General features: G+C 39.4%; 1 protein-coding gene across 8 annotated transcripts in view; it reads left to right on the top strand.

Annotated features, from left to right (window-relative positions):
• Positions 1–13,193, top strand: part of RBM33 (RNA binding motif protein 33) — a 104,108-nt gene that overhangs the window by 70,044 nt on the left and 20,871 nt on the right. For 4 of the 8 annotated variants that reach the window (XM_054818230.1, XM_054818233.1, XM_054818234.1 and 1 more), the window contains one exon: positions 12,369–12,578. The exons of 1 other annotated variant lie outside the window; for it this stretch is intronic. In XM_054818230.1, coding sequence (XP_054674205.1) covers positions 12,369–12,578 — 210 coding nt within the window. Of the gene's footprint in view, positions 1–3,354; positions 3,672–12,368; positions 12,579–13,193 lie in introns of those variants that run through there. 3 more of the 8 variants (XM_054818231.1, XM_054818236.1, XM_054818237.1) reach the window with 2 other exon arrangements.

Here is a 13,193-nt window from a genome sequence, read left to right as displayed (position 1 = left end):
GTTAGGGCTCTAAAGAAACTGAGTTGGGGGGACATAGCAAGATCGTGTTGTCAGGGAGAATCTGTCCTCGGGTTTATGCTGAGAGGGAAAGAAGGATGCGATGAAGTTTAATGCTGTGATACATCGGAGGTGGATTTTTTTGAAGAATGCTTCTTAAATTATTTGGATCATTAATTAGGGAAACCTGCAGAACTGCTGTAATCTGTAATGAAGTGAACAGTGTGTTAACAGGGCAGCAACTGAACAAGGCCGTGGAGGCCAGGCTTTACTCTGTAGAAATGGGGAGGAGGTTGAAATACCAAAGTCTTAACTACTTTTTATAAATGTTTTTTCTATAGCTCATAACACTTAAATACACTTAAAATTGTGAACTGCATAATGACCATGTGGTCTTTGAAAATATTAACATAAAGGCCCTTATTGACTACACAGAGCTGACAACAACCTGACTTGGAGGATGTCTAATTCCTCAGATATGGTAACTTAAGTACAGAAGAATAAAGTACAAGAAGTTGAAAGAAATTGATTCTGTTGGGCTAAAACTATTTATATATAAATATGTCTGCAGGAATCCCAGTGGCCTGCAAGAGGTATGACAGGTTTGTTATTCATGAATAATTGAATAAAGCAATCATGCACAACTACTTTTATTATGTGGTGAAACAAAACAATGCCAGTCACCACTGTATACAGCTCTTCATAACAAATGGTTATCAGCACCCACAGTAGCATTCGCAATGAAGTAGTTTTTATCACAATGCTCTATTTCAGAAAACCATAAATGATTTGTTTCAGATAAGCCTCATGGTAAGCAAGAGCAATTAGCTTTATTAAATGCATGTGTAACCCCTCTTCCATTGTATACAGAAGCAGATTTGCTCTGTCCTTAACTTTGAGATACTGAGGTTTGAGCAAGGTAAAGCAGGTGTGTTTACATGTAGCCTTTGTTACTTTTTCATATTGCCATGGACATTTTAAGTTTTCCTTCCAATTGTGGAAGAATAAAAGCAAGCATTGCAATTAGCTGTTTAACACAGATCAAGATAGTTGATCAATTTTTAATCAGTTAGTGACAAGCGGAATCTATGACTTTGCTTCTTTGACCACATGGGGAAAAAGAGAAAATTGAGCAGCAGGGGGGCTAATCTTGTCCATTTTGACAGGATTTTAAAGAAGAATTAAAAGCTGCTTGGACTTTGAATACTATGAAGATCACGTTTAGTTTCCATTTCCAGTGTTTAGTCCTGCCATGTGCTTTATTTATTTTCACAACTTTTGCCTCAACCCTAAATATAAAGCAAAAGCTAAATCTCATTTTTCCAAGCCATTCTCCTTAGCATGTAATAGTGCTTCCTCTAATTCCCTGCCTTTGGCCAAAGGGATGGCTGGTATCTCTTCCTGTATGCACTGACTATCCTGCAGTTAAGCAGCCCTGCCACTGCTCTCAGTCTAATCACTTGCACCCTTTTTCCTTTCTAGAGCTCTCTTGTGCAGAGGTGTTTTGAATACCCACGTAGGAGTGAGATGACTGGCGATTAGACACAGTGCAGGTTCCTTTTCCAAGCTCTCTTAGTTTATGTTGGTAAAGCTTGGAAAGTCCCTTCCTTCTCTTTTGGCCTGCCAGCCATGGTACAGCACAACAGTAGAGCTGTCACTTGAAGAAGCTGATTGAGGCCAGAGCTGTGCTAACTCTTATCTAGAGCAAATTGACCTAAATCAGGAGCTGGTGGCAAGGGCTGTTCTAGATTTAGTAGGACCATGCATAGAACAGGATTCAATGGTGTTGCGTTGCGGGTGATTTTCTTCAACATTTAAGAGGTACTTGGTGTATTGGTGAGATTCATGATGTACAAATACTGTCAGAAGAGAATGGTTTATTTTCCTGAGGGCAATCTCTTTCCCAGTCTAAGCTTCTAACTGTGTGTGTTTGTGTTGCTGGGCACTGCAGTACTCCTGGGGATCTCTGACCTCCAGGTAGAAGTATCCCTTGTTACTTAAGAGGGTAAAATGGCCTTTCATGTGTTTCCACAATATTTTTATGGAATTGTAATTGCTAATTAAATTCCAAGAAATATTTTAATTTGTCCACTTTATCTGATTCATGATGCCTTAATTTATGGCTTCTTATACTTAAAGAAAAGGGAAGAAGATTCAGCATTCAGTATGTCAAACTAAGCACATATCAACGTGACATATGTTAGGTACTGTCATTAACAATTTTATCTGATGCTATTTTTTTAAACAAATCCTGCCTCCCACCTCCCCCCAAATACTCATATACCCATCCCTTTCTAATACTCCTGTAACTTATCCAGGAATGGCAGTACAGTGAATATTTTTCCATTTTAATTACTCTTTTAAATGTTATGTTCCTGGAAATTGAGGTAGTGCTTAGTGTTCAGTAGATAAACTTTGATTTTTCGGGGTTTTTTTATGGAGGCCCAAATGGCTTTTGATGGATTCAGTGTACTTTATGGTTTGTGTGGCATGTCTTCAGAGCCATCCTTTCCAGATAGAGCAGTTCAGTGTATTTGCTGAGTATTCAGACTAGTATATTTCACTAAGAAAACATCTGAGATTTGCCTGGCTTGGTGAGGAGCCTGAAGTCAATCCTAAAGACACTCATAACAGTAAACTCAGTGAGATTGTAGAGTATAGGGAAGAAACACCCTAATAAATCACTTGAAAATGTGATCATAAAATTATACAAAATAGGGGTGAAAGGACCATAGAAATATTTTATTCTGTCTTGAGGTGGGGGGAGGGAGGGGGATAAACTCTGTAGCATTCCTGACAGATTCGTCCAGCCCTTTTCTGAGATCTCACTATTGGAGGTTTCTTTGACCATCTATTCCAGTGTCTAACATGTACATTTAGGAGAATTTTCTTAGTGACCAAGCCACTTTTTCTTGCTGCCGTTTTGAATCTATGACTATTTGTGTTATACTTCGAGAGATGGGAAAGAATTTATATCCCTCTCTGTGGCTGTCTCTCTTTTTAAAAATCTCTTGACTGTTTCTGAGCACTAATATCCTTCACTTCCTCTTGATGAGGCATGTTTTCTAATACCTTGGCTGTTTGTGGTGGTCTTCTTTGGGCTGTCTGTGATCAGTCTGTTGGTAAATAGTTCTAGTACCGGGTGCAATTGAATTCCTTAAGTCAATATATTAAAAGTGGTTTTAGTCCTGGAAGAACAGGTTTGTACCAGCTACGACCTTAAATATCTTAAGATCATATAAAATATGTGCTGAACATGTTTTTCATGTAGTTGGAGGTTCTGTGGGAAATGGTAGTATCTTAAAATCTCTGTGTCATTCGGTCATCTTATATTGTTGTTGGGTGATTTCTCTCTAGCCAGAAAATGGCCTGCCATGCTCAGAGAGATGTGTGTCTGTCCCAAAGGCCTGAAAATGCTGGTTCTTATGCTGCACCAAGAACACACCAATCTTTGTCTCTGTGGAAAGCTGCACAATGAGCTTTTTCTCCTAAATATATATATATAAAAAAATCTCAGTGTTTTCTGTTCGATTAGTGGCAGTATTGTACTAGTGATCATAATTCCTGAAAACCTGAGATGATGCCTCATCTGAAAAGCTTGAAGAAAGATTTGGCAAGTTCTTTTGTTTGAAAAGCCTGTCACAAAAAATGTCCTCGGATTGTAAAAAGAAAAAGATAATTGGAATGGAAGATAGACAACTTTATTCGTATTTAGAGTAATTGAGAAGTGCAAGAGGTGAATATGGAGTTCTAAATATGGAAAAAGATACTGATTGAAATGATTCTTGTTTGATAATGTAACCATATCAACCAACTTTGCTTAATGTTTGTACTTGTTTCTACTTGCATGTGTATGTTCAAGTTTAATTAAAAATATTTGACTTGAAAGCTCTATAGCGCCTTTCATCTAAATATGTCAGGAATTACAAACACTAAGGTTTTTGGCATCTACATGACAAGTTCTTGAGGGACCCCTTCTCCCAGCTCCGCAGAAACAGCACAGGAACTCTCACTGCATACTATACTATTACTTTTGATAAGCAGGAGAATGGTATTGCGGTTTATTTGTATCCCACTATTTGAAGGAGGTATGGATAACGTCTGTAGTCTATCAGCAGTGGACTGATGGACTTTGCAGAAACCATGGTATCTGAATGCCAGGTTGTCATTTAGAGAGTGTCAAAATGGGCAAGACCTTTGAAGCAGTACTAATGTAAATGCTGTTGAAAAAGGACTCTGCCTGCCACAACCTGCAAGATTTCACTCTGGAAATATTTCACAAATGGACGTTAATTTCTTAATTTTGTCTCAAAAATGAACAAACAAAAACAACAAAACAAACCAGCCGATCAAAAAAGGAAGTCAGGGAGCCCTGTGGTGTGACTTTTTCATAACTGGAATAGTATTTTGATGGAACATTTGAAAATTGGCAGTAAACTGTTCTCCCAGACCTCCAGTGAGGATGGTGCCCATAGAGAAAGTATTTCATGGCTTGGGGCAGTGAGGCAGGCTATGCTGTACTGGTTGGGGCATATTTGGTTAATGGGAAAATGAAATACAAGGGCAATGTGGACACACTTAGCAACTAGAGGGTCTGACAACCAAACCAGACGCAGATAATACTTTTTGGGGGGGTTGTAATAAAATCCCTGAAAGGGGGAAGAGATATCTACCTAAATTGAATTTAACTTTGCTGTGGATATCTTGGATCTAAAGTGCAATAAAGTATTTCCTGTTGCAGACTGCAGAACAGGTTTCTCCTTTTCCTCGGGAGACTTTTAAATTGTATGTTGAAGAAGAGTACTGCTTCCTCCTGAACACCCTGAAAGCAAGGTGTTGGCTTGTTGCTCTTGTTAAGTCTCAAAGGAGAGTTTTTCTGCCATGTGTTGTAGTGCAACATTCATATTGATATGATGTTGGTGTTACGGAGTATCTAGTAGCCCAGTTTCCTGATAGAAAATGCCTAAAGGCTACTGTAACACTGTTAAAGTGCATTACAAAGAGAAAGAGCTAGTTTTCAAATGAAAACTAATTAAATGCAATCTTTTAACTTGCGGGGGGAGAAGCATGCAGGTTTGTCCAATTTGAATGTTTTGAGAAGTCACAAATGCTTTGGTCAAACCTGGCATACCATTTAACAACTTGGAGTAGACCTTTATTACAGAGGTGTGGCTCTGCGCTGGGAGAATCCTGACACTAAGTGGTTGGAGGGAGGTAATGTGGGTTGTCCGTGTCAAGACTGTACAAGGAGCTTAGGGCAACACACCAGAGGGATTCAACTTGCCATTAGTTTTAAGCTTTAAGGAACATGAATTAGAAAAACTAGACATAGCACAAGAGGGGAAGCTCCCGTTGTACTGGTTTCGGATACCCAGTACTGGCTTTCTGTGCCATAGCTGGTGTCCAGCTGAGAAGTGCTCCTTCAGGAGCTTTGGGCCATCAGAAGTTTTGAGTTGCTGATATTTTCCAACAGGAGCCTTTTCTCTTGGTGATTTCCCTGCATGTCCAGCCTTCACTAAAATTCTCTGTACAAAAAATTATCTCAGAGACTGGCAACTGGAAAGACAACCAGGAAGCTTTGCTCAAAAACATGTTTATTGACATCTATGTCATGTGTTTTGCAGACAGCAATGTAAAAGTGAAGGTCCTTCTGAGACTATTACACATATCCAGTCCAGAACCTTGATTTTGCTGTAGCTTTGGCACAATTTATATTTTTTTCATAATGAACTGGTGGGTGGTTCTACTAGAAAGGCATGTACTCATGATTCGGTGTCTGATCATCTGTTTATGTCGTTCCTGGTGAAACTTCAGTGTAGCACGGGTATGGCTGGGATTCTCTAACATCTCTTTGACCAGTCCTCCTCCATGCCTTAGTTCTCCTCTCAGGCAGAGGAGGAGATAGTTAAGGTAAGAATTCTGTTAGTACATGGGATTAAATGGAATTAGCTGCTTTTTTTACAAGATATTCTCCTTGATGTCCTGACTTTTCATACACCATTAGGCACAGAAGAGACGATAGTCATCGCATCATGGCTCGCTGAAGCAGCTTAGCAGTGTCTTTTTATCACAGGAAGGGAACTGCTTCTGTGTTTTATTTATTTATTGTTTAGGTTGGGTGCTCTTGTTTGAGGTAAGTTTGCCCCATGCAAAAGTTTTAGACTGGGAAAAACAGCCCATAATTCACTGGCCAGCCCCAGAACTGTCTTTTCTGGTGTGAACAGGGAATGCTTTGGTTGTTCTACCACTTCTGTAGTCTGATGTAGCTTATTTCCGTGTGTACTCTGAGTCAAACCTAGACCATTAGTATGTCTTAAACCAGTTGTTAATGATGAGTTGTCTATTGATAATGTATTCTAGCCTGGCTGGAGAGCGGGAGGTTTTTTTATGTACTGCTATTCTTGAATGTTAAAAAAGAATTTTAAAGGTCTTAGGAGGCCTTTAAAAAAAGATGTTTCTCATTGACATTTGACAGATTGAAAACAGTTCTTCAGCTGTTCAGAAAGAGTGGTTGGTCATGTCACTTAGTTGTGGGATGTTTGGTAAGTGATCAGGCTTCCTCTTCCCAGTCCCCAGTCTGTCAACTGGCTGTATCGAAGTGGTAAAGCATTTGGAGCACTGGTCGAAGAGAAATTGCTAATTATTAGGGGGTTGCCTTTAATTTATGTTTATGATAATTGTAGCGAGAAAATACTTGTGTATGATAGTCTTTCTTGCTCTACCGGGGTTTTGCTTTACTGGTGTTTCTCTTTGTTACATGGGGATCACAGTCAGCTGTGTAGATGTCTGTCGTCTTTACTATAGTCAATCACAGTATTAGTAAACTATAAGTTTACATATGAAAAACTATATAGCTGATGAATAGTAATTTCTTTTGTCCTTAAAGATGAATTTAGTAACCCCAAGGATGTTTTGTTTTTTTCTCCCCTCTTAACTCCTGTGATACTCTAGAGGTACTCATTTCTAGAAATATTGGCTTAAACTGGTACCAGATGAGGGGTTTCTCCTTTCTTAAAGGAAATCAATTACAAGACATTTTTGAATTGAGATTTCCCTGCAAGATTTAAGCCTTCATCATGCTACAGAGAATTTGAGTTACAGTGCATCTAAGAAAAGATGAAAACATTTTGTTCCTCTGTGTTATTTTTACACAAATCAACCAGAGTTTATTTCCTTTAAGTGCTTTATCCGACATGCGCATCCCTTTACTATTGGGTGATTTTGAATTAGCTTTATAAAGATTATATGGATAGACACAGCATTGTCGTAGTTAATAGAAACCTGTGCAGTGAGGTCTATGGGCCGCAAGATCACTAACAGTGCCAATGACAGTGAAGTATGGCCTTATCGAAAGGAGAATTCATAAGAGGCTGCCCTGGGACACTGCACCACTGTCCTTCTGTGTATCCTGACAATGTTATCTGTCCTCTCAGTACGGAGTATCAAATGTCTGTCACGAGTACAGAAATTAATTTAATGTCACCTGAAGACATGCAATTAATCTTTTAGAGGTTTTCATAATACCTTTACAGAAAGAGTTGCCAGTTTGGCGGATTTGGATTTTGGGGTTTAGCAGAAGATAAGGAAAATTAATTTTTCATCAGGGTTAATACAAGCTAGCAGGGCCACAAAGGCTGAGAAAAATGGTTTGGGAATTTGTCAAGTGTTGTCACTCTAGAATAATGCTGCTTAACGTCTGATAGGTGTAATCAAGAGTTGAGATTTCTATAGAGGGGGATTAATCAATTTGCTCACTACAGAATGCAAGTTGGTGATACCATTCCTTCATGGGGTTTAAGAATGAAAATAAGATTTGATCTGTCAAATTGCAAGCAGCTCTGACAGTATCAATAGGCGTTTTTATCAGTACATTTTTAAAGCATTTGTTATAAATAAATTTGTCCTGCTAATGTTGGTGGCAAATAAACTTCATCTTGATTGTAAAACTGTCATAATGATTATGATAGAGTAGAGAGCTTCAGCTTGCTGAATTCAAGCAGTCCCTCATAAAATTCTGCTTTTAGAATTTGTGATCTCATATTTGACAGAACGGTCTTTATGTTTTTCAAAGCACAACACTGACTATATATATACATATAGCGAGAGAGTCTTACTATTGAAAAACAGCCTTGATAGGTATCAGGGAATCAGTTGTAAAATTCATGGCCATTGAATGGCATAATTTCTCTTTTTTGTTAGGCCAGTTTTGGATTAAACTCTGCGGACTCTTCCATAGAAGAAGTTTGAAAACCATTCACCATGTAGATCAAATCCTTTTGCCTCTATCTTTGGAATTTTTTGTTTAATTACACAGTGTTTGAAATTAACTTGTCGTTTTGGCACCGCTAACAATCTTGCAGTACTTGAAATTTAAAAGATAGTTTTTATACTTTCCCCTCAACAGAACTCCTGCCACTAAAAAAAAAAGGCATTTCATTACTAATGGTAAAGTTTCATTCAAGAGAACTTTCCTGGCTATATGTTAGGAAGGTAGACCTTTTGTAAAACTTGGAAATTTAGAGCTTGAAGGTCAGAATGATTTGTAATGTAGAAATTAATCAGTAGACTATAACAGGAGGACATTCTTCCTTTATTGGTTTGCAGACAATGTAAATTCACTTTTCTGCAGAGGACTTTAGAGGAAATTAGCAGTATAAAATCAGAACTTTTTTCAATCAATCTCAGGTCTCTCTCTCTGGTTTCAGCACTTAGTGCATCAAATCGTATGAGGCAGGCCATGGTGATGAATTGATGCATCTCTGAAAAATCTAGTTTTGCCCTGTACATGCCAAAATGCTATAGAAGAAATCAGATAAAAATGTATTTTGACAAGAGAAGACTTAAAATTTTAATACCTTCTTCTGTTGCTACATGTTTAATTTGGAGAGGGCAGTGATGTAAACTAATGAAAAATCAGCAATACAGAAATTGTCTTTAGGAAAGGCGAAAGTTGATTTCAGATGAGCTAGAACTGAGACATTTTAAGTAGAAGAGATGCTAGCAGTTTAGCTTCTGTGATTTAGACATCATTTTGGGTAGCTTCTGCAATACAACTTCAGTTCACTTACCTGCTTGCCTGTAGCTTTGCTGTGTGTTTTGATTTACCTTCTGAGTGCTGGCTTATGGTGTACCTCATGAGTGAAAATCTGGAGTCAACATATATACAGCCATCTTTAGAATCATACCTCTTCTATTCCAAAATGTTAATGCCCTCGTAGGAGTGTGTGACCTGTAAGTAATGTTCTGTAGCTTTAAGTCCAGATGTTAAAAGCTCTTTGTGGATGTTTTGCTTGACTTGTTCTTCGTTCATGTGCCTGAAGAAGCTGCTAGTTGTCTTGCATAGAGGAAGTTTAAAGGATGATGGTGGTGGTGAGTCTAATTTGCCACTAAATACGTAAGTTGGTCATGTTGGCTCAGACAGTGCTTGTCCTTGTTCTGTCATGTCTTTAACCAGTGAAAAAGGAATTGGTGCTAAAATTTGTATCTGACGCTGTTTGTTAGGCAAATAGTGACCTAGGAGTCACATTTGGCTTTCATTTTCTCAAGAAAACCACCAGATTTTGTCTTTAGTTGAAGCCAGAGCTACCTGTAACGGGAAACAATGTACTGCTGACTTGCAGGGAGCACTGCTAGTCCTTGAGCACCAAGCCGCTCGCTCACGGACCTCTCTTGAGAAGTGGTGCTGCAGGTTCACCTCTGCTCCCCCTCTTCAAGTCATCCCAAAGAGCAGATGATGTTCAGAGCAGTAGTGTAAAGAAAGGACTTGATCCAGGTGCCCTTTCTTCCTTCTTGTTGCAGGAACAAGCAGACCTTGCTGCATCCCCTTTTCTTACCCTACGGACTTTATTGTCTTGTATAGGTTTTCTTATTTCTGAGACATTAGTTCATTAAAAAGTCTGGAGACAGTTTTACCTTTTCAGCCTTTTGTGGGAGCATCGTGCTAGCAGTGAAGCCCAAAGGTGGCATCTGAGACCCCAGCAGTGAATAAACCCCGTCCAATTTTTCATCAGCATGAACCAATGTTGTGTGCTCGTGCCTTTAACACTGTTATAGTTGCGTGCTTAGTTTATACAGATTTCTTTGGTGACAGTTTGGCTTGGTAGTTAAATATTGGGTGGTTGTTGGCCATACTAGCCTTTTATCGGAAATGATTGTTTGCTTCTGAAGTTTCAGTAATAAGCACATTCTATGTGTTTTGTACCTGAGGGCTTCACTCTCAGATGTTCTTCCTATGTGCTGGGATCGCTTTTTGGTTTGGAAAGAGATGGTTGCAAATATTTATGGTTGTTTTTCACAGCAGGCAGTTAGCAAAGATTTGATTTGAACTCCCAATTACTGTGTTTAAATTCCTCCTAGAATTTTTTTGTTGCTTTTAGTTTCATCATCTTCCAGCTGCTGTAGGGTTGAATAAAAGAAATTATCTGGTCAGGGCATAGTGCTTATGGTGATGCTGGTATTGGAACTAAGAGTAAAATGAGGAGGATTTAATGCTGATTTCCTGGTAAGGTTTTGTTTGTGTGCATATGTTTGGGTTTTTCAGGAGAGGAGGAGAGCTGGTGCTTTTATATTTTTTGAGCAGTAAATGAAGAGAGACACTCTGAAGGGAAAGCTTTATAATTTCTCACCGGTTACTGCTCTCAAGGGTTTAGATACAAAATTTTCTGTGAAGCCACAGAGTCATTCGGTTTAGCAGAGAAAAAAAAAAATGTGCTTAGAAGTGGAAAAACTAGATGCAGTTTTCTATTGTTTTCTCACTTTGGACACTGTGGACAAAAGCCCTTAAGTGGGAAGAGCTTCAAAATTTTTCCCTATCACAGATTGTGCTTGTGAAGTGTAGATGGTGCAAGGGGGTGATGAGGCTGATTTGTCTGGGATTTAAGCAGCTGAATTCTTGAAGTTGTTGCCTGCATGTACTTGATAATACAAAGGACTTGATTTAGGACTGTGAATTGTGAACTAGTGAACTTGCAAACGTGAGACTATCCTACATATCACCAGTACCAGATTATTTCTCTTCAAATGATAGCGAAGAGCCTTCAGAAGATCTTTCTTTTGCTTTTGTTTAATCCCAGTAGAGAGGTAATGATTTATATTCTCAATCAAGATAATCTCACTCTTAGACCATAAACCTATTCCTTTTCAGCCTTGTATTTTTGTCTCCTTATCTGCAAGAAATGTGCCAGTTAGTATGAAATCCTCTGGTTCATGACATGTAAAGGAGTTTCGACTTGTGAATATTTAAAGAAAAGGGAAAAAACCCTTATGTAAATAAAGATGCTTTCTTCATTATTTTTTCCCCTTTAGAAATGCCTTTGATTTGAGAGCCTTTGCAGTGTTACCTGAGGTTGGTTAGGGACTTAAATGAAACCTTCCCCCTGCAGATACAATGTTCACTAGTATTTGAGTTCTAAAGTTGGAGTCAGTCAAGATATAGATACTACTGTTGAAACCATACAATAATATGATGTGCTTTATAGATGCAAAAGTACCTGATCTTTTGTCGGGCTCTGCTGTCTCTTGCTCCATGGGATGTTTTTCAGGGATTGATCTGATCTGGACAGCCAGACACAAATTCAAGGATCACCTGTCTGTCTGTAGAAAACATGGAACTGTTTGGGTAGAGGCAGTGGAAGGGAATAATTTCTCTCTTAGTGCTTTCAGCTTATGCTTTTACTGTGCTTGATTGCAGTGAGAGATGTAGTGGAAAGAGCTGTGTTGGATGAGAGAGTCACTGAGGTGGTGTTTGGTTGTGCTTGTGATTATAAATATCTGTAATAAGAGCTTTATAAAACTAAACCTTGGGGAAGAACTGTTCCAAGTATGGACAGTGTTTGAGGAAGGAGAGTGCTTAAAAGGCTACTGATATAGAAGTTGGCAGAATACATATGAGCTTCAAAATAAATAGCAGTTTTTAACTAAATAGAGATTGGAGTTTTAAAGTTGATCAGAGTATTTGCCTGGTTCTTTGCTCCTTCTGCAATGTGTATGTCTCTCTTCAAAGAAAAATTATAAAATAAATAAAGAACGTACACCATAGTTCACATGTACCCCCGGAAGAAAGAATGATTTGGAAAGAGAATTGAAAACACCTTGCCTCTTTGCGTATGAAAAGGCATTATTGAACATTGTAATTACAATAAAGTCTGAACGAAGTAAAGCGTACTTCGGATGCTGTGGATTTATTTCAGACTGAAGCACGATTTCCGGGCTGAGCCCTTGCGCACGCCTGCCACGGCCACTGGTTTGCTTTAGCGGGCAAAACCCGATGGGTGTTCTCTGCGCGCCGAGGGAGCTGGATGTGCAGGAGGCTGCTCAGGGCGAGGGTTTGCAGTGTCTGGGCACTGAGCCGCCTGTTGTGTTGTTGATTTCAGCAGGGGGGAGAGGATGCTGGCTTTTTTCACCCAGAGGGCCAGCCCCAGCGGCCTCAACAACCCCCGGAGCCAAAACAGCAGCCAGTGCGGAAGGTCACATTGACAAAGGGAATGCAACAGCAGCAGCACCAACAGCAGCAGCAGGCACAGATCCATTCACCAGCTCCTCAAGGAGTCAAAAACATCCAGGGAATCCATCAACCTAAAAAGGTGATTTTTTTTTTGTTTAGATGCATATTGCTGCTAGAAGTTTTACTGTCTAGCTGTGTTGCTCTATTAATAGCTAGCATTCTGTTTGTCAATTGCTAGCGCAGGGCTGCATGACCCAGGAGATGCATAATTGCATATAAAGCTTTTAATCTGGAGAGGCCTGTTTGTACCCAGCCCAGACTGGAGATGCCTGCAGGTTGTTTCATCTGCTGACTCTCTGGCCAGCACAGTACTCCCTGGGGGAAATGCGTGCATCCCGAGATAGCTACTGTAGGAGACGGTATCCAACGTGCTGTCTGGCTTTAAAACCAAGAGTTTTTCTGAAGTTCTGCTTAAGCTTTTATTCTGGCTGTTTCCTGTATACGTAGGAGCACACAGCGACTGTTTCAGGATGCTCTTTGGTTGATCCTCAAACTTGGTATCGCTCAAAACAGTTGGTGATCTTGTAACTTGATTTACACACGAGGAGGAGGCAGGGAGAGATTTGGGTGGCAGTGGCGTGTGCCTTCTCTGCGCCTGCAAACTGACACGCTCCCTGAAAATAGCTGGTACTTTGGCTTTTAAGTTATTTCTTGGTTTTGAACTGTTGGCCATAATCTTCCTGCTTCATGTAAG

This window comes from Grus americana, chromosome 2 (assembly GCF_028858705.1).
Source record: "Grus americana isolate bGruAme1 chromosome 2, bGruAme1.mat, whole genome shotgun sequence".
NCBI classification, from domain to species: Eukaryota; Metazoa; Chordata; class Aves; order Gruiformes; family Gruidae; genus Grus; species Grus americana.
This window is presented reverse-complemented; position numbering and strand designations above follow the sequence as displayed.